Genomic DNA, 22,456 nt, shown 5'->3' on the forward strand with positions numbered 1-22,456 from the left:
CTGAGGAATGCATGTTCTGCCCAGCTCTTGCAAGACTATGAGAGAGGTGGAAGAAAGCTGCAAATCCTAACTTTCAAAGCTGGAACAGAACATCCAGATCATTTGGTCCAATATTCCCATTTTGAAGATGAGAAAACCGAACTCCAGTAATTTTTCCCATGCCATAATATAGGTATAAGACAGAGTTGGACTAGAATTTCAATTTCCTGCCTTAATACAAGAGTGTATCACTCAGTTGTCTGTTGTTCCTACTGGACCAGTGGTTGGGGACAAGCATCCACACTGTTCTCTAAGTATGCCCTAGTGGTTCACTTTTTGCCAAGATAAGCTAATGAGTCTGTACCTGTGTGTTGACTCATCTCCTTTACAAGGAGTTGTGAATGGCTCTCTACCAGTGAATCATGGTCTAAAGTTCTCATGCCACCCCCTCTCCCCAAAGTACTGAGTGAACCCTCAGTTCAGCACCCTAATTGAGCCTCCTCTCCTTAGGCATTGTTCCCACTCCCCCACCCTTCTTAAAGCTGCCCCTCACCAGTTACTGAAATCCCTCTCCCCAAGTTTTTGTGGGTTGGTCTATTTGGTCTGGATTTGTAATTTCATGAGTCTAACAGGGAAATAAATGCTGGAAATAGCATACTTGTTATGTGAAGGGAGCAAAGGGATGAAAAAGGGGATCATTCCCAAGGCTGGGAATGTACATCTGTAATTCATCTGTAATTTAAAATCTTAGAACTGGTGGGAATACTGGGAAGTTCAGGGACTTATCCAGAGTCAGACACATATCAGAAGCAGGTCTTTCTAACTGGAAGGTTGACTCCTGTCCTCTAGGTCAAGCTGCTTCTCCAAGATGACCATTTGCTTAGTGTGCTGGTCTTTTCTCAGTCTGCATATTTCCTGGCTTCTCTGCAGTTTTTGACACTGTTGACCACCTTCTTTCCTGGATTCCCTCTGTGTCCTTAGACCTCTCTCCTATGTGTGTGTGTCAATACTTCTCAATCTTCTTTGAAGGATCTTAGTAGAGAAGTGCCAAATCCCTAAAGGCTTTTCCCCAAATCTTCATGTACTTTCTCTTATAATTAATTCCTAGAGATGGCTCCCAAATCTCCAAATCCAACTTCTTCTCTCTTGAGCTCCAGATTCACTTCAGATGCTTGATGAATTTTGAATTAGTTATCTTTATCTCAAACTTGACAGGTTCAAACTTGAATTCATTATCTTCCCTCATTAAACTTGTCCTTTCTCCAATATCACTCAGGTGCAAAAACTAGGCAATAGACTCAGATTTTCCCTTTCCACTGACACAACAAATCAGTTGCCATGAATTGAAGATACTACCTTCACAGCAGTGTTTGATAGTTCTTAAAAAATATGACACATAGTAAGTGCTTTATAACTTTTTAACATCTCTCCCTCTCTCTTCTACTAGAGGAGCTACCGAAATTCCCTGCTTCGTCTTTCACCTCTTCAAGCCATCCTCCATACAACTGCCAAAATCATTTTCCTTAAGCACAGCTCTTACCGTGTCACTATCCAGTTCAAGACTAACCAATGGCTAGCTATTTTTTCCAAGATACAAAGCAAAATTTTTTTGACATAAAGCCCTTCATGATCTGACTCCAACTTACCTTTTACAGTGTTACTTCACATGAGTCTCTTCCCACAATAATAAAATTATTATACACTGATTTATCTTCACTCTGGCCAAACTATTTGCTGTTCTCTAAACTTAGTAATCCATCTCCTGCCCCATGCTCTTCATTATAAAACTGGTTCCTCTGTATGCATGAAATGTATAATCATCCTCCCTTCTGCTACTTAGAATCCTTAATTAAAATTATTTCTTGAAAAAAGTGATGTCATTATGCAGAATTAAATTTGTTTTTGAATGTATGAATTTTTTTTGCTTGAATGTTTGATAAATTTTTATTATTAATAATGGAGAGGGAGAGATAGGTGAATGTTAATGGTGTCCATCAAGTACAAAATAAACCAAAAGTTTAAAAAAAAATCTGTAGCTTCCTTCAAGGCTTATTAACCCTGTGACTTCTTCATATACCTGTTTTTAATATTTAAATGTTTCCCTTCTCCTATGATAAATCTTTCCTGGTTACCCTCAGAGCTAATACTCTCTGGGTAAATGTTGTATTTTCCCAGTAGAATGTAGATTACTTGAAGGAAAAGAGTTTTGTCAATTTTCATATTATTGTTAAATTTAACTCTTTTAATTAGCAGAAATCTATTTTCTCTCCCTTTCAAACCTTAAGCTAAGGGGCATGCTTTGTTATTATTCCTCTGGTAATGAGAAATGCTCTTGTGTTCATCAGAATTCTTGTGGTTTTCAACATTCTTCATTTTTATGATGCTGGTTATTGTATAAATTGTTCTGGATTTTCTCATTTCAAGTTTCATGAGTTTAGGTTTTCAAATTTATTTTTTATAATACTGATGTGTTTATAAATTCTTTTCCCGGTTCTGCTCACTTCACTTTGCATCAGTTCATACAAGTCTCTTCATGTCTCTCTAAAAATATCTATTTCATTTTTTTAAAATTGTATTCCATTACATTCATACACAATTTGTTCTGACATTCCCAGACTGATGAGCATCCTCTTTTCCATTTTTGTTTTTTGCCATCACAAAAAAACTCCTCAATATTCTTATAGAACCTTTCCCTTTCTTTGAATTCTTTGGAATACAGTCCTAGGTAGTGTTATCATTAAATAATTATCTAGCAATGCTTTTGTATATAATTCCAAATTGCCTTCTAGAATGGTTGCATCTATCTATAGATTCATAAACAAGACATCAATGTTTTCATTTTCTCATAGCTCCTTCATCACTTGCCATTTTCTTTTTGATTAAGTTTTGCCAATCTGATGACTGAGATGGAACCTCAGAACTCTTTTATTTTGCATTTTCCCTTTAGTGTTTTGGAGCATTTTCTCATGGATAATCAGTTTCTTCCAAATGTGTTTGTTCACATTCTCAGGCCATTTAGTCAATTAATACACATTTGTTAAATACTTTTTATGTAGCTGGCACTCTAAGTGTTGGAGATACAAAAAGGTAAAAAGATAGCCTGGTCTCAAGAATCTCACACCCTAATTTATCAATAGTTTAATAAAATTGTTTTTATAAATTTCAATCAATTTCTTAAATATGGAAAAGAGACTATCAGAGAAGCTTGCTGTACACATTTTTTTGTTTTTCTTATTGTGCATTGTGTGTATATTTATATATATACATATAAGCACTTAATAAGTTTGTTAAATTGAAATCATATAGATTTCTGCGATTTCAAAAGTTGAAACCCCCTCTACCAAGAGGACCTAGTAGTAAAGCCACTTAGGTTCAATCAACTACTAAGTATCTTTCTAATTCCAAGTCTAGCATTCCATTCATTAGACCAAAATATCTCTAATGAACTTAGAGGAATGAAATGAAAGCAATTTACCAATTGGTATGGTTTCCATAAAAGGTTCTCATCACCAATTCCTTGTAACAATTGACATTAATTTTGGGGGTGAGGGAGATCTGGACCCATAATTTTATTCACCTGCTCTGTAAACTGTAGCCTTAGACTCTATGTCTTCTGTTTTGCCCAGGGTCACCAAGCCGGTATGTCAGAAATGGGACTTGAACACAATGTAATTCACGTAAATGTGAGGTTAGCTAACTATCCACTTCATAACACTGGTTCTCTCTCCTTATTAATGCAACTTTTTCAAAAGGTGTCTTCATTATAAAAGTCCTACTTTAAAAGGTTGTAAACTCCTATGTGGTATTAGGCTGTCTTGGCTCACTCAGGAATTGGGCAAGGAGCCTGAGCATATTAACCAAGATGATCAGATGGTTCCAGTGCAAGGACATTCAGAAAGCTTTGACTGGGTTCCATTGTCCTTCTAATGCCTGTCCATTGAGTCATATAAGGAATGGCTAAAATGAGTATTAAAAACTTTCCTTCATTTTAGACTTCCTTTAGTGCTAATATCCTTTATTTCAAGCTCACCCTTGTTTCCTGGAAAACTTCTTTATCACTGTTCTCTTTCATTTTTTTCTAAGTTTTGAGATCTTGTTAAAAAGCCCAGTGAAATTATTCTTACATGCATTAAGCAATCAAAACCAGTCAAACTGGTTCTCTTCCTACCAGCCTTTTGGCCCAGGGCTTTAGAAAGATCTGGAAAGGGGCTGGAGCCATAGGTGAGTTTACAGATATAAACTTCCAGATATGAACTTTATCAATCCTGACGAACACCTTTTTCTTTAGTGTATAATATTAAAAAGCTGGCTAGAGACCAGAAAGGCTAAGTATTGTGCCTAGTAACAAAGTCTTCATGTCAGGGGTGGGACCCGAGTGCAAGTCTTTCTGGCCTAATGTCTATTCTGCCCTACTTGGCTTCAAAGAATGTAAATAGCTCATTTCATTCATCTTTTGAAACACTTAAAACATTGTGCTTTGTGTTATACCAACTTGAATATCTCATTCTCACTGACTGGAATAGAGCAGGAACTGTGACTTATCTAAGTAGTCTTTCCCTTCCCTCTTATGCCCACCCCACCCCCCAGCAATATTTCTACAATTTAAAAAATTTTACATTTATAAATTTGCATACTTTAACAAGCACTTTCTTCATAATTGTCCATGAGCTAAGTTATATATTTATAGACAAAGACACTATACATAATTGTGTGACCAAGGACACATACTTAACCTATTTGCCTCCATTTCCTCCTCTGAAAATGGGGATAATAGAATCTATCTCTTCTCAGGGTGATTGAGAGCATAAAAATAGTAATTCTAAAGTATTTAGTACAGTGTCTCACACACAGAAAATGCCATAAAGATGTGAGCTATCATCATCATCACCATCATCATTATTATTACAAGTATTAATTTTATCTTATGGAAAACCAGCTGAGGTTGCACAGCTAGGTTTAGAGTCCAGAATTCAAATCCTGAAATTTAAGGTTTGAACTCACAACTCCAAACCTGAACTCCAAAATCTGACCCTTTCTTCATCACATATAGCCTCTGCAAAGTAATAGCAATAGGTAAATAAACAGAAAGCACTTTCAGTGTTTAGTATGTGGCAGACCGATGTTAAGTACGGAAGTTACAGGAATCATAATAACTTAGCATTCATATAGTCCTTTAAGGTTTGAAAAGCACTTTTACAAGCAAAGTATTTCACAAATCGTCAAATTAATTTACAAAGAGGCTTGGGAGGACGGCTAGGTGGCACAGTGGATAGAGCACTGGCCTTGGAGTCAGGAGTACTGAGTTCAAATCAGGCCTCAGACACTTAATAATTACCTAGTTGTGTGGCCTTGGGCAAGCCACTTAACTCCATTAGCCTAGAAAAAACCTAAAAAAAACCAAACAAACAAAAAGCAACAACAGGAAAAGAGAGGCTTGACTTCTTAGATAGCACATGGCCTGGACCTATTACCTTAACAATATTTGGTCAAATGCTAGGGCATGTGAAGAAGAGATTTTCAGCAAATCAGAAAGCTTGGGGGATAGATGGATGCCTATGCATCCCAACTTGCTAAGTAATCGATGGTCAGCTACTCTCACCCAGTTATGATGGTCCCCCTTAAGCACAATTCAAAAGAGACTGATTATTCCCAGCCACCTTTGTCTAAACTTGGTAAATCCTGCTGGCAATTGGAAGCTAGAGGCAGGGTTTTCTCCAAGTCTTTATTTACCTGGCAACTGGAGTCCTACACCTCAAGCTCTAAGACTAAGCTTCCTCCCCTTGTCCATCCCCCCTCCCCATTTCCTTCAGACAAAAAGAATCAAACACACATTTTTCAATTCTTTATTACATGAGCATGATATATACAAAGATTCCTTTCACAGAAAGGAGAGCAACACTTTCCAGTACAGAGAACTCTGTGAAGATAGCATAGCAGTATAAACCATCCAAGATACTGTGTATTCAAGTTTGCCCTGCCCACCCCTTCCCCCTGAAAAAAAAAAGCTTTAACATGAATGCGTGAACAGGTCTAATCAAGATACAAAATATAGCACTAAGAAAATAATGTTCCATGGTTACAAAAACCTTGCATAAGAATGGTTTCACAGTGATTCAATAGTAATACTTTAGTAACAAAATATAGATCAATTCTGTCTAAACAAAAATGAGCACTTATCTTCCTCGTTCAAAGTACAATTAATTGGGTGAGAGCACTTTTGAGGTTAGGTGGAAGGAGGGGACAACAGCCCACAGGGAATTACAAATAAATAAAAATATACATCTATCACCAGCATGAAATTCCCACTGTCTAACTCAAAGCACAGCACCCCCCATCAGATGTCTACTTAGAAGCAGAAGGGGCTGCTCTGCAGACAAGCAGCCCAATTCATGCTGCTGCTACCCTTTGAAGGAGCAGTGATTAAGTACACAGAAAAACCACCTTCTTTCATAGTGTTCTTTTAGGAAAGAACACAAACAAATGTAAGACTCCATTTTCCCATCAGGTGATACAGACAGGGCTGTCTATTAAAATGATCCATGCCTTTTAATGGCCTACACAGCAAATACCCAAATGACGACAAATTGATGGATGACATATGGAACAAGGCCACCTGTAACTGAGTCTGGCTTACCCTTCAGTGGAGAGTCGGTAGGGGAGTTGGAGAAAGGAGAAGGTTTTCTTACTTATCGTGAATTGGGGAGGGAGAAGGGGTACATTCCTTTGAAGCTACTGGGAGACTGAGGGAGTATAGCAATTAATAGCAGGAGAAATCCTGGGCTGGGACCTTGCATGCATACCATGTACACTGTTAAAATGCTTCATGATTGATGGTCCAAATTTAACCCCAAAGTAGAAAGAATGACTACCTTCCTCCAGGCTGCTAGCCCCTCACTCTGTCCTTGGCCATGTATAAGGTGAACTGTATGTTACTGCCTAATAAACTAATTCTTTGATAGTGACTATAAGTAAGGGAAGCAAATTCATCATTCATAGTCACATCTGACCATTTAAGTTTTCCAAGAAATTCTATCACCATGAGCAAATTAAAAACACCAACAAAGCCAGAAGGATGACTGGCAACAAATTACTTGACCTACAGATAAACATTTTATTTTTTTTTTAAAAAGTGGCATTAATGAATTAGGAGTACATAGGTCCAAAAAAGAAAAGAAGGCAGTGAGGAGATGGGAAATTACTCGATTTGTCTATACTTTTATGGAGCTGACAAAAGTTCAGGCTCTAAACTCAATTCAATGTTTTACTGCAAAATAGGTGCTATGGCAAAACTAGTTGGTAAAAAGCAATTGTAGTGTCTCCAGGGTCCCCTATAATGTCTGGTCATTAATGACAATGCTGGAAGTTCCACAGCTTTATCCCCATTTCACATACTGTTGAGACATGAAAGGAAGAGAGAGAGAGAGAGAGAGAGAGAGAGAGAGGGAGGAAGGGAAGGAAAAAGAAAGAAATGGGGAAAAAAAAAGAAGTCAGCTGTTAGAATGACTGATGCACAGAATGGTCAAGTTACTAACAAAGCTACACAGACCTCTCTATTTAAGAACTATTCTGTTTAGGAGCCTGAGTAGAATGGTTAGTTTGATCTCACTTACTTGTTAATTCACTCTAAAAAGTAAACACCAAGACTCAGAAAAGCCTGGGAGGTTAACTAAATGGTGGAGCTACACTCTTAACTAAATGGTAAAGAAGAAAACATTGGTTTCTTTTCCTCATACAAGAAAAATAGACTTGAGTACAAACAACATCACCGGACAGGTGTTGATGGGAATAGAAAGTGCTCATTGGATTCTGGACCCTGCCTACCTGTCTTTGCATGGACATATATGGACGAAGGGACTTTCAGATGTCACAATGTATGCTAGACCAAATAGAAAACTGTGAGATTTGTGACCAGCTAGAGTTTTAAAGAAATTATTTGAAAAGGAACCAGCAAGCCTGAGTGGTCCTCTGCAACAAGTACCATAATTCATGCTCTTAAGTAACAGCAAAGTTTGATTTGGGACCTTACCAATGGAGAATAACCAACCTTCCCACTCCCTTAAGAATAGGATCAATGCAAAACATACATACATAAACATACATTCCTGAAGTCAAAACTTTCGTTACACTTTACATGTATAATTGTAGAACTCTTTCTATACACACACACACACACACACACACACCAAATCTTGGAATCTTACTACTGTTTCCTTATCAACAAAATGGTAACAGAAGTTACTCAGCTGTGTGGCCTCAATGAATTAGGGGCACAGAGCTGAAACCTCTAAGATTCCAGGACTCTTCATTCTCATCACAGCCTTCTGCCACTCTCTTCCAATCCCTTCATTTTCCAAGGACTAAATCAAAGATATTCTGAAGGAAATAAGTTCTTGATTTTCCTAAGAAACCTTTTCTCTTTTTCCCCTTGGTTGGTTATGAGGCAGGAAGAGAGAGAAATTAAGAGAGAAGACACTTGGGCTCTGTTGCCAGTGGTAACCTAGAGTTTGGTTTCATGATTCTGGAAGGACCATGACAACTGAATCAAAAGAATATACAGTGGTCCAGGAGAATGTTAGCTCCTTAGGGGTAAAGAACTGTTTCAGTTTTTGCCTTTAGCCCCAGTGCTGAGTACAATGTCTTGCATGTTACAGGTGCTTAATGAATGAATGTTGAATTGCCCAGCTACCTCCAAGACCTGTATGAAAAATATAACACCCCACAGATGAAGGGTATTTAAAGTTCAGCTGGAGATTTGTTGGATTTTCCTGGAACCCTTTTGAAGATACTGATGAATGCTGACAGCAGATGGAAGGTTTACGTGCTGGGCTCCTTCTGCCTGGCAGTCTGGAAGCTGCCCAGGAGATTGGAATAAAACTGTGGGGCAGTGTCTGGGTCAGAGAGGGAGGGACTGGTGCCAGAAATTTGTTCTGTGAATCACGTGCACTTTGGTTATCTTGGCAAAGATGAGCACCAGGTCATACTACCCCTTGGTGAGAAAGATGATTCATTTTAGTAGTTATCCACAAGACCTGAGGTGACCTCTTCTCTTTTCTCCCCTAAGGCTACCATGCCATAAACCACCTCCACATTGTGGCAATCTGGACTAGACTACAAATTCTTCTGGGACCTGGTCTTCCCCAAGAAGATCCAGTGAGAGGCAGTTCATAGATCTCTTCCCATAGAGGGCAGACTTGGTCTTACAATCGGCTGTAGAGTATACACAGCCATAAGTACCCAGTTTATCCTCTAGGGCACAGCCAAAAGTATAGCTCTGAGATGTGGGGGAAGAAAGATTGGCGCTCAGTGGCGGATGCCGCTGCTGGTAGAGGCGAATGTCATCCAGGCTCTGGCTGAGTTGGTCTGAGTACTCCCTGGCTTTGATCTCTCTGAGCTGCAGGATTAAAGAGAAATCAGGGAGAGAGAGGAGCCCCCCCCAAAACATAAGTCAGTTCTTCAGATTCAAAATGCACTTAATGATAAAGATGAAAAGAAGTTATTATGACAAATATAGATGGTGTCTCTCTCTTGCCAATTCATGACATATTTAATCAGATAACTACAAAATCACTGTTACGAAATGATTCTGTGTTCATATGTGCATCATTTAATTCAGTTGGTGCACTTCATCTTCTCTCCAAGATAGATGAATGACAATTAAGTTTACTTAATTGTTTACAATGTGGTAGCATACCATAGGATCTCTTGAATTCAGTCTTTTTTTTTTTTTGCAAGGCAAAAGGGGTTAAGTGGCTTGCCCAAGGCCACACAGCTAGGTAATTATTAAATGTCTGAGACTGGATTTGAACCCAGGTACTCCTGACTCCAAGGCTGGTGCTTTATCAACTATGCCACCTAGCTGCCCTTGAATTCAGTCTTATCTAAAGGTTGCCAGTCTTAAACTGTCCTTCATTTTGGCACACACATCCTAGGAACTAGTTATTGTGTTTTGAATAATAGATCTCAGAAAACTACTCCAAACCTCGGTAGGGTAGGCTTGACAAGGTGACCAGATCTTGGAGAATACTAATGTGGCTTTGTTTAATATTGGACTTCACTATGTTGCTAATGCCAGCTATATGTGACCCCATATTCTATCCTTGTGACCAGGATCTTTATCTCCTTAAAATGATTGACTAGACATCTTGTTTCAGTGTATACAATTTCTATGTTCCAGGATGCAACATCAGATTCTTTTTGCATCAAGATCTATGCAAAATGTTGATGCAATATATCATGAAAAGAAAGTTTGCATTTATTGAGAAGGTTCTCCACCCACTATACTTTTTCAAAAAGTTATTATATTTGGCACTATGCAGAAACTATGGATTTTTTTTTAAAATAAAATTTTGCAGGTTTAAAAAAAAAGGATTACTAAGAAATACCTTTATTTTCCCAGATACTATATCTCCTGTCTCCCCAACTAGATTCTTGAGGGCAAGAAAGAAAAATAATGATACTAATGGTTAGCATTTATATAGTGCTTTAAAATGTGCAAAGTGCTTTCTCATTAGGTCCTGGGAAGCTGCTGTTATTATAATGACCCCCCATTTTTCAGATAGGAAAACTGAGAGGAAGGATTTGAATTCAGATCTTCCTGACTCCAAAACGGATATACTATTTGTTGTACCACCATGTTTTATTCATGTCCCTTGGGACTTAACACTGTGTCCCAAATACAGTTTATCAACAAAAGGCTTATGAATGATGAGGATGATAGTGTTGAAAAAAAAGGCTTCTCCTTGGAATCTTTGATAGTAAGGGCATCCATTCAACAGATGAGGAAATTAAGGTAGAGAGATTAAATAATTTTTCAAATCATTTATAAAAATAAATGTTTGACCTATGATTTAAACCTGTCTTTCTGACCCCCAAAACAGATGCATAGCTATGTAATTATTAAGTATTGAGACTCTTCCACATGCTACTTACTTAGGTGGCTAAGTTTTGCTAAATATCAAAGGTCCAATGGACCAAATTTGGTTGGCTAGGTTATGTGTTAGAATTCGAGACTTTGCACCTTGGGGACTCCTTGAGGCCTCTCAAAAAACTAAAAAGACCTCCACCTCCAGAGGGCCTGAAAAACCTAAATATATGGCCGGTGTCTCAGGGAAAGTCTTTCCTTCTGTAAGAAGCCTTTCCCAATCTAGCCCCCCCCCCCCCAAAACCATCCGTGCTCATGCCTTTTCTCTGCTGATAACCTCCAATTGTTTCTGTCCATAAATGGCTTGGATATATAGCTGTTTGCATGCTTTTTCCCTATCAGACCACTAGCTCCTAGACAAGAGGGATAGTTTTTTCCTTCTCTTTTTATTACCAATATAAGCAATACCTACACACAGTTGGTGATTAATAAATGCTAGTTGACTGTACTGAACGTTGCATAGCAGAGATGGAGAAGACCCACTGTCCAAACATGGGTTAGATTAGATGGCCTCTCAAATCCCATTCAAGTCAGTGACCCTATAATCTTGGTCAAATTTACAAAAAGTTGCTGTTCCAAATCCAAACTACACCTACTGAGCCCAACACTATGTCTGGTGCTAGGGAAAAACGATTTAAATAAGACCTGGTCTCTGCCCATGGGAACCAGTGCAATGTATGATAAAACAGTAACAAAAAGTTAAAAAAAAAAAGCCAACACGCAAGGCCCTCAAAACCATCAGAGATGTGGTCAGGGGTTGAGGATTTCTTTCTATAATCCCTAGAGTAAGAGTGGAATGCACCAGAAATTGGTTTTAAGCAAGGGGCAGGGAAAGGAATAGGAGATTTGTAGCCTTAAAAAACCCACTACTACCACACTGCCTCCCACCTTTGGGGAATGGAAAGACTCTGAAGGTTAGCCTCCCCCCACCAAAGCTATGTGGTTAAATTGATTCAAAAAGTATCACTGGCTTCAAGCTAGGGTATAATCCAACTTAAAAAAAAAAAACAAAAAAAAGAATTAAGAATAGTGTGCGTTCCCTAAGACTGGCACAGCTCTTCTTGGTCTTAATCCAAATGACCCTGCCTGCCATGCCCACCCCTAAAATTCCAAAACCCTTAACTAGCATCTGACTCCTTCCTGTGTCTGATGAATGTTTTTGTCTTTCTGTTTGCAGAGCCTTGAAAGGTGGGGCCATACCAACTAAGATATCATTCCTGAGTTTCTTGAAGACTTCTATTTCAGAGGGCCTCACACAATGCCACATACAATTAAATTAATGAATTCTTTGTAAAGAGGGTAATAAGGAAAACTTCTGGATTAGAAGCAGTAGAGTGGAACTAGATTTTAAAGATTTCACAATCTTTTTTTAAAAAGTGCTTTCTTTCTGAGTCCCTGGTTTTCAATCTCTCACATCACCAACTTACACAATGAGGACATGGCCAAAACAAAGAACAAGGCTAACCAATTTGAATCAAAATAAAATAAGTTCTAATCAAGTTTCATCACTATCTTCAGTAAAGACCTACTCAAGCGCATCACCCAGGAGAGTACTGGGGAGCCAAATAGATAGAACACAAGAGAATGGAGTCAGGAAGACCCAAGTTCAATCCTGCCTTAGATACTTCCTAGTAGCTTGTTGCTGGGCAAGTCATTTAAGTTCTTAAAAAGAGTGTACCTCCCAGTTTAGTTGTGAGAATCAAAGGAGACTTAATATACCTTCAAGTCCTAAATGAAGCCATCATTATTAGTAGTAGTAATATGAGCTTCCCAAGGGCATATTAGTTTTTGTTCTGATATATTCCAAATACTTATCACTCTGATAAATACTTGTTGAATTGGATGAATTCTACAAAAAGCATCATTTCCCATTCAGTGCTTTAACCAATCAGGTTAATTTCCCAGCAAATGAAAATTGCTTCCATTAACACTCTACCACCAGGAGAGCTGTGCATGCAAAGTATAAGAGAATGGCCACTCCATGTGTACCCCATCATTTTCCCTAAGAAAGGGGAACCAAGTATAACATTAGCCACTCTGAAATCTAGTACTATTTAGGCATGAATGCTGGGGGCTCTGAAGCAGGGATATACGCAATGAGTTTTAAACTAGCTCTGCAAAGAGCACTTGGCCATATACTGAACTCACAGGGAGACTGAGACTGATTTTATCTTTGCAAGATGCTCATTGTCTTATATGGTACAGAATCTTCACCTTCCTCCCTCATAAAGCAAACATAATGACCTACTTTGTCCCTCTCTTTAAATAGATCAATTTTAGAATAGTGGTCTGGAATAGCGAAACCCATAGGGTTCATTCCCTCAGCAAGGCCCCAGTTTATCTATCAAAGGAGAACACTATCTATTTCTATACCACGAGGTCTAGGTGAGAGAGATTACTTGCAAAGCCATAATATACTAGAGAATAAGAACTTCATTTGGTGCCTGGGGTCCTAAAACTGAAAGCCCAGTTAGGCTGGAATCTAAGGTAGGATACATCTCCTCCCAGGGCCTTGGTTTCTTGATCTATAAAATAGTTTGAGTTAAATGATGTGGGACACCTAAATCCCTGCCAGGACTAAATCGATGAAGCAGCTAGGTGGCACTATTGAGCCCTAGAAAACTCATTTTCCTGAGTTCAAATGTGATCTCAAAACTTATTAGCTCTGTGACCCTGGGCAAGTCATTTTACCCCGTTTGCCTCTGTTCTTTATTGGTAAAATGAGCTGGAGAAGGAATTGGCAAACCACTCCAGTATCTTCAAGAAAATTCCAAATGGTTTTCAGACACGACTGAAATAGAGGAACAACAACTAAGTCTGTCAATGTATTTAGGGGCTAGTGTGGAGAGAAGTAAGCGTGAATGAATACCAGATTCTTAAAATGAGCTTGAAGTCAAGGCTAGCTAGGTGGTACAGCACCTAGCTAGGTGTATGAAGTCATGAAAAAGTTGGTTCAAATCCAACCTCAGACATTTAAAAAGCTGTGTGATCCCGAACAAGTTACTTAACTTTTGATTGCCTCAATTTTTTATCTGTAACATAGAGACAATAACAGCACCTACTCCCAGGATTGTTGTTAGAATCAAATGAAGCACGTGTAAAGTTGTTTAGCACAAAATAGGTATTATATAAATGCAAGTTATAATTGTTGTTACTAATATGAGTGCTACTGATGATGTTATTGAAGCATTTGGAGTAGGGAGGAGAGGAGAAAGTTCGACTGCTGAATAATATGCCAACCTTTTCTTATGGGAGCATAGGAATGCCCAGCTAAGCTAATCTGCCTATGTTGGAAAAAATGGATCATGATAACTGTGTCTCTTGGAGATGAAGAATATAAGATCCATCACATATGATGACAGGATATGAGCATTTCTTAAAAAGAAAAAAAAGACCAAGGACATACAACTGTCATATAAGTCACCCTCCTGTACCTGGTTAAGGGCTTCAAAACTTTGACCTCTCATCTTGACCAGTGTTATCTGCACCACAGCAAAGGGTTCCTGGTGAGAGGCTGTTGGAAAAGAAGAAAAGAAAGTAGGGATCATCAACCATAGGTTTCTAGTCACATTCTCTCATTGCTCAACTGCTTCCCACTTTTGTGCCAGTTCAGCACTCTTAATATTCCATGCCAATCTTCAGATAAACCTTTCATCAAGGGCTACAGATTGACCCAATGGGGGATGACATTCTCCTGCACCTTTCATTCATCCTGCCTTACTGTGTTCATTAGGCAACAAGATGCCCATTTATGTTTGCTTTGTTGGAAAAACCAAAGCATATAAAAGGAAAACTACTCACAAGACAGCTTATGTACCTTCAATATTTCAAGAAGTAACTATCCCATTTATCAATATTTCAAAAATTAGTCATATTATATAGTGAATATAATTTTCTTTGAAGAATCAGAATATTTGTTAAGACTAGCAATGGTAAGAGAACTAGTCTTCAAGTCAAGTAACGTAATACAAGTTCAGTTATTCATTAGCTGTGTATACTATGGCAAATCACCAACCTTCCATGTGCTTCATTTCTCTCAACTACAAAATGGCACCAATAGTTCTTGTATACTACTTCCTGTCATATGAGGAAATTTAAGGTTCCTGGGATCCCTAATATTTAGAACTGGAGGGTATCTTCAGTGCTCTTTAGTCCAATTTTGTAGATGAGAAAAGTGACACAGGAGTTTAAGTGCAAAAGCTGAACCTTGAATCCAACTCTTCACACTCAATGAAATATTTCTTCTCTATTATTACAAAATTCCTTGTAATATTTAAGGCAGTACAGAAATACAAGGAGTTATCACTTTGCTCCACCTCAGACTCATCACAATTGCCACTCTGGCATACCATGGGGGAGTTCAAAGAGATTATGTTGAATCAATGAATCTATTGATGTAATCATCATCATTACTGCCAGCATTTACATAGTGTTTCCCAGGTAACAGGCAATGTGCTAATCACATTACAAATATTATCTCACTAGAGGCTAATAACAATTCTGGTAGGTAGATATTATCATCTCCATTGTACCTGAGGTGATTTGCCAAAGATCACACAATTCTAAGTGGGGTCAAATTTGGCTCAGGTTTTCTTGTTTCCAGGCTTAAGGCTTTTTAACAGGCTTAAGGCTTTTTAACATTGTACCACCTAGCTGTCCTGACTATGATAATTCCATAGGGGAATAAAAAAATAAAATCTACTATTATCAGCTATAATGAATTTACTATTTTTTCTGTCATAAAAACAGAATGTGCACACACACATTCTGCAAAAAGATTAATCAAATTAAGAGATTTTTGGTCATATGGATTCTAAACAAATAGAACTTTGTTATTCTGCAAAGTTCAACCAGGGTGTTATCTGTTTTTTAGTGACTTTTTTTTTCCAGAAAATTAAGATATGATTTAGAAAAGAAAATTTAATCCTTTCATTTTAAGATTATAGGAAATGAAGCCTAGAAAAGTTAGATGACTAACTCTATGTCTCAAAAGAGTCGTGTTTTGAATAAAGGTGCTGTGCAAACAAATTCAGTATTCTTTCCATTGTAACATTCATAAATTCAGTCATCCTTACCTTTACAACCATGCAGCCCAACAGCAAGCGGGGCCATTGAGATCCCTTTAGTTGTTTTGTCCAATGGATTGTTCTCCACCAGATCATCTAATGTCACATCCTCTGGCCCATCTACCATCACTTCTATCTCTGCAGCAATAAGAAGCAAAAAGGAAAGGTATTAGATACTTGGATCTCAAGGTTAGAAAACTGACTTAGCTCTCCCCAGACCAAGTATACTCTCTAGGAGGCCAGAATCTCCTCTTCCTGTTCCTCTGGTCCCCCCACCCACTCACCATCCTCTGTTCTCCCTTTACTGCTGCTACCTATGCCAGAGCTGCTGTGGCTGGTAGTGGAGCCGCAGGACTTCTCTTTACCATGGCCCAGGTCCATGCCAAAGGGTTCATCCACAGACATCTCCACGGATACACGGTGTCTGGAGTCAGCCTCGATGCCAGAGGTGTGGGAACTGCCATGGCTATCCGTTGAATGGTGGGAGAGTCGGTGATGGTGGTTCCGACCACTGCCTCTACTACTTCCACTGCCATGAGAGTGTTTGTCTGACTGATCGAGGTCCATCTCCAAGGTATCACTGATGTATGATTCCCGATAACGCTTCTTCTCTAAAGAGGTGAAGAAGAAAAGGTAGAGTTATCAAGGAATGAATAAAGATCATCTGACAGACAATGAAGTACAGTGGATCAGAGATTTCAAAGATCAGAAAATGCTAAGTTTGGGCTCTGCTTCTGATGACTACTGGCTATGTGACCCTAGACAAATTTTTTATCTTCTAAAGACTATTCTAAGACCCAAGTTTTGGAGAAAATAGGAAGGATCACACAAAATAAAATAGATAATGATAGATATCTGAGATACATGCCAGAGTTGATTAAAATTTAAGAACAGAGACTATTCCCATATAAATGATATGAACAAACAGTTTCAAAGAGAGAAAACTAGCTTGAAAAATGCTTCAAAGGACTGTGGAAAAACAAACACTAATATACTATTAAAGTGGAGCTATCAACTGGTCCAGTCATTCTGGGAAGCCATCGGAACCAAATCAACTCGAATGTGTGTGTGTGTGTGTGTATCTATATCTATACCTATATATATCTATATCTATATATATTTTAGGTTTTTGCAAGGCAAACGGGGTTAAGTGGCTTGCCCATTGCCCAAGGCCACACAGCTAGGTAATTATTAAGTGTCTGAGACTGGATTTGAACCCAGGTACTCCTGACTCCAGGGCCAGTGCTTTATCCACTACACCACCTAGCCACCCCTTGTGTATACTTTTTGACCCAGTGACACTAACACTAGGCATTGGAGAGGGAAAGAGGAAACAGGATCTATCAGTATTCTGCACTGTCAAAGAGCTAGAAAATAGGCATGTGCCTATCAAATAAGGAATAATTGACCCAATTATGGTACTGTTTGGAAATTGCTGAGGAGGAAAAATGAAGGTGCTATCCTGCATTGATGGAGGGAGTTTCCTCACATGGAAATACCCTAAACCAATGAAATCTATGGAAAATAGATTTCTCCATAGGTACTCAGTTCCTATCTCTCTTCGTTGTCAGGACATAATGTTGAAAAAACCCCCAAAACAAAACAACCAGAATTAAATTGCTATCATTTCCAGGTGTCTAAGAAGACAGAGCAAAAATGCTGACTCTCCACAAGGACACACACTGATCTTTTCTAGAGAAATTATCACTTTGCTATCATTGTTTACAATTAGGCCACCAAAATGGACACTCCCTCCACCACACCTACTCTGGCAGGAGGGGAAGAAATTTCACTCAACAAACACTCCCACATGAGACTAATAGTTTGGAAAGACTGAAGCAAAACATAGTTCTAAGTCCAATCTTCCTCCTCTTCAGTTCAAGGTGAATCCAATCATAAAATGCTGACTACAATTAATTATATAATTATCAGCTGCCTTTTGAAAGACACAGGACAAACCATGGGAAATTTCTTTCCTCAATGCCAGCCTACAAAAGGAGAAATTGAGGATGGGTGTCTATAACGATTTTCTTTCTGTAATAGCAAGGGCATCAGGGCTGGCTGGGAAGACCAGGACAGATGGAGGCATGTGGAATTCTTGGCAATCCTGTCTGAGCTATTGCAGAGCTCAGCTAAATGGATTCATTACAGATCAAAGGAATGTGCAGGCTTTGCCCATCCATCACCCTGTAAGCCATCTCCTCTGCTCCTGCTCCTCCCCACAGACAACAGCCCTAGCTTAGGAATGCCGGCCCTCACAGACTGGATGAGAATCATTTGGGCTTAATCTGACTGAAACATTCAAGGTAATGGGAAGAAGCATAAATGATAGCCTGGCAGTCAGGTGAATAGCTCAAAACACTCAAAACAAAAAGGAATGGAAAGAATCTAACAGGTGTATCTGGAAGAGGAACCAATTTCGAATTTCAGTTTCTCTATGTGCTAGAAAAGAGGAGGCAGTAGATTTAGACACTTATTAGATAAATGATCCTGAGCAAGTCATTTAACCCTGTTTGCCTCAGTTTCTTCATCTATAAAATGAGTTAGAAGAAAATGGCAAACCATTCCAAAAAAATTCCAAATAGGATCACAAAAAGTAGAACACAACTGAAAATATCTAAAATAAGTCCATTTCAAACAACTGGGTAGAGGGTATGGGGGTGAGGACTGGTACAAAAATAAGATGGGCAGATTTCTTGACCTATTCTCCATCTATATTTTCATCAACATGATACCTGAAGAAGGGAATAATGGTTTCAAAAGGCCTTCCAAACCAGTCTCTGGGAAACTACTATAATTAAAAATGGGAGCAATGGTAAGATTTTGAGAAAGGATGAGCTCCCCACTCCTCTCTCAAATTAAAAAGCACAACCAGGAAAGAGGAAGAGTAGCACATTATTGAAAGAAATATATATTTCTATTATCTTGTCAAGGGCTCTGTATGAAATAATTCTTTGATCCAAACATTTAGAATAGAACTTTCGCATATGTATCGCTCCTTATTTAATTCACACTTATACAAAGAGATATGGGGTTTTCTTCACCAATACGCAACCCAAATGCTCTATCTTCTGCCTTGCTCATATCCTACCTTCTGCTTCCTCCAGCTGCCGGATCTGCCTGAGCAATGGCTGGACGTGCAGGTAGAGCCGATGGCTGTTACTGAGTAATAGCAGTAAGTGCCGAGAGCGAAATGGACAGCCAGTGTAGTAGACCAGTTTCCGAGCAGACGGCAAACCATCTGGTTGGATCTCAAATTTTTTCCCCTGAGTAAAAACACAAAGTTGACCTTCTTGGAAACAAAGGGACATGATATTCTAAAAGACTCCTAAGGCTTTAGGAGTCAACTCTCTTCCCCCCCAACCTTAGAGTCTGACAGACCCACTGCTCATCCTGGGTCACTAGATGGATGAGTCCTCAATAGAGAATATATGGCCACTCTAGGTCCTATGACAAGGGGCAGAGGAGAAGAAGGGAGTGTGGCACATGCATAAGGGACAATTTTCATACTCATATCATGCCAAGTCTCAATTAAACTCTAGAAAAGATATAGAAGACTTAAAGGCTTAACTCAGTAGGCAAAAGTGAGCAGCAATGTGGAATAGTGTGTTAATTAAGAGTACTGAAAATGGAGGCAGGGACTGAGTAAGAATTTCAGCTTGGCGATTTTTTTGAACCCTCAATTTCTGGACTGTTTTACCTGAAGTCCATTCCAGTTCTCAGTCTATAATGGTGAAAATGGACACCTCCCCTGTGTCCTTTGGGACCTGCTGCCTTACCCCTCTTCAGCACTATATAATCCTCCTCACACTAGTATCAAGAAGCATGTGAGTATGTCTCTCTAATCCTGTGCCACCCCACACACATATATACAGATATAGATGTGCTTCTATAGGTCAGGGATCATAAGCCCTTGCGCAATGACTAGACGAATGCCATGCAGACTTAATAAACGTCTGAATGTTTTTCATGATAATGTATATTTGCATAGTCTTCTGGATCAAAGGTTCCACATTTACATCATGTCACTAGTGTTCCTCTATACTCACAAGAAATGCTAGTTTTCCAACATGTGACCAAGGGAAGTCATAGAGCAGCTGTCGGGAATGGTTTGCCTCCTGTAAAATAACAAACATCACCTGGTTTGGGATTGGCCAGAAACTGGGAAGAGCCTAGAAGTGGAGGATGGGGCCTGAATTGCCTTAGGCAAGAGAAAGAATGCTAACAATGCACAGAGCCTAGTATTTGTGCCTTCAGGGAGGTGAAAATACTTTTATAGGGTTGGAAGGGTGAGGGAGAAATGTCTGTGGACAAAGATGAGGAGCTAAAGCCTCTTTCATTACCTGATAAATGTGCATTCCTTTTAGGGTCAGACCCAGGACTATCGTAGGTCGATCTTCCTTCTTATCCTATCAGGATATAGAAAGGCAATAAGGTCAAAAGTTGTATGTGTACCTATCCACACACAAGTTATATTCCTACAGCAAGTCAAAAGGATGCCAGAGTTATCTGACATTCGAATGTAGCTGATACCTATCACTGCAAGATGGTGTGTGTGTGTGGGGGGGGGGGGGATGTTGTTTCTCACTTTTGAATGTTTGAGGTCATATACCTACTGACACAGTGTTATCTGTGATTAGCAAAATCTGTGATTGCTAGACAAAATCCAGGTCTCTGCTTGACCTAAGAAACAAAACTTCATTTCCCAAATTGCTCAGGCAAGGAGATTAACATCTCCCCAAATAAGTAAATAAAAGCATCACTGTATCACTACCTATTGACACATCTGATGAGGCCCGGCTGTACTTGGGAGGTCAGCAACTGGATGGGCTGCAGATGGACTCAAGAAATTGAAAGCAAAATCCCATTTTTATAGTAGGGACGTGAGCAAAGTGAGCCCCTGCCTTGTGTCCATTTCAGAAACGTTATTTGGAATTCCAAACATGATTTTCATAGAAACAATGGCATACATGGTAGTTAGTTCCTGAGGTTATACCACAAATATGCATTTAATTCAGAACCCAGTCAAAGCATAGTGCATTGTCAATAACATCTTCCATCTGGATTTAGTGTAGTGTCTATGGATCCAGGCCTTAAACTCACTGCTGAGCCTCTCACCCCTGTTTCTCCTTCCACTCCCAATTCCTTCAGAGAGCAGAGCAGGGCTCCCACAGGAGGAGAGCCAAGTCTTTCTTATTCATTTAATTCTTATATATTTTGAATAGAGAAACAATGGGGCTGGTGTCTGTTTCTTCCCTTTCAAGGTAAGTTGTGCCCAGAGCCTGAGTGCTTGGGAATATGTAAGTACAAATGCCCTTGCTTCCCCAACCCTTAGAGTTGAAGCACAGGTGTTCATGCCTTCCAGCTTAATGCTTGTTGTTGCAGTCTCTTACCCTGACAAAGCCTAAGTACTACTTGTGTTGTTGTGAAAAAAATAATGGGTTTCTCCTTGTAAGACATATCATTGATTATTTTGGTACAAAGGGTATGATTCCAGTCTGTACAACAAAGAAAGGACTTTGACCTTAAATTCAGGGCTAAGCTGAAATTTACTGTATGTCACCTGTCCTAAGGGAAATCACACCAGGCCAAGCTTTGCTAAACCTATATAACCTGGATATAGTCCACATGGGTAGATATTCAAAATTTTATCCTAATAGAACAATCTAGTTTACACTCCCTGCTTATGCTTTCACATAAAGATAAAATCATTTCAATATATACTAACACAACTGCCACATGTGGTCTGGGAACAGGCCAGGACTGTGGGTACAGACACCACAAAAGGATCCATCTGGGCAACCTCCCTAAGAAACAGGTCAGCTCCACAAATCCACCCACAGGAAGAGCAAGAACCAACAAGTTGATGTGGAGTCTCTTTCGTAAGTCTGCAGAGTGCCTGTGGCTATTCACACAACCAACATGCCCAGGTCTTCCAAACAATAATTGCCTAGGCTCTAGCTTCTTATAACTGATTACATCACCCAGCCTAATTTAAAGAGCATAAATACCATCCCCACCCCCCAATCTGCTTTTATCACAGGCACGTTGATGGGAAGGACCTTGGCAGACAGGACTACCCAGGAAATCAAAGTGCACCAACAGGGCAAACACAGTCTGTGATTAGATCACCCAAAAGCTACCCTCTGTTTGCCTTTGGGCTCCCTGGATGGACTATTACTATATCCTTGAAAATAGATCCTAGGCATTCCTTCTTTATGAGCCATGTACTCCTCACCTCTTGAAAGAATTGCTATAGTAGAATAAGGGGAAAAGATATTGGTGGAGAGAAAGCACAGGAGTTGGAGGAGTAGAGGAAAGAGGCATGACAGATAAGAGATTAAACTAACATTAGGCTTAAAGCCAGAAATGAAATTTATTTCCCCCAACCATCCCCCGGAGAACTTGATACCTTCCTCTTGTGAATGTTATCAGTAAAATGAGATACGAGTAGGGATTCAGGGAAATGAAGAAACAAGCCGTGGGTACC

At 39.2% G+C, this 22,456-nt stretch overlaps 1 protein-coding gene across 6 annotated transcripts in view; it reads right to left on the reverse strand.

The window, feature by feature from the left end:
- Positions 1-5,784: 5,784 nt before the first annotated feature.
- FRMD1 (FERM domain containing 1) overlaps positions 5,785-22,456 on the reverse strand; it is an 89,226-nt gene continuing 72,554 nt past the window's right edge. For 3 of the 6 annotated variants that reach the window (XM_074188064.1, XM_074188063.1, XM_074188065.1), the window contains 7 exons: positions 20,310-20,375; positions 20,016-20,084; positions 19,058-19,232; positions 16,251-16,577; positions 15,976-16,104; positions 14,335-14,414; positions 7,390-9,370 (listed from right to left, as the gene is read on the reverse strand). In XM_074188064.1, the coding sequence (XP_074044165.1) occupies positions 9,083-9,370; positions 14,335-14,414; positions 15,976-16,104; positions 16,251-16,577; positions 19,058-19,232; positions 20,016-20,084; positions 20,310-20,375 (1,134 nt within the window). In that variant the 3' untranslated portion in view covers positions 7,390-9,082. The other 3 variants (XM_074188068.1, XM_074188066.1, XM_074188067.1) reach the window with 3 other exon arrangements.

The sequence above is a fragment of the Macrotis lagotis genome, chromosome 5 (genome assembly GCF_037893015.1).
Source record: "Macrotis lagotis isolate mMagLag1 chromosome 5, bilby.v1.9.chrom.fasta, whole genome shotgun sequence".
In the NCBI taxonomy this organism is placed as follows: Eukaryota; Metazoa; Chordata; class Mammalia; order Peramelemorphia; family Peramelidae; genus Macrotis; species Macrotis lagotis.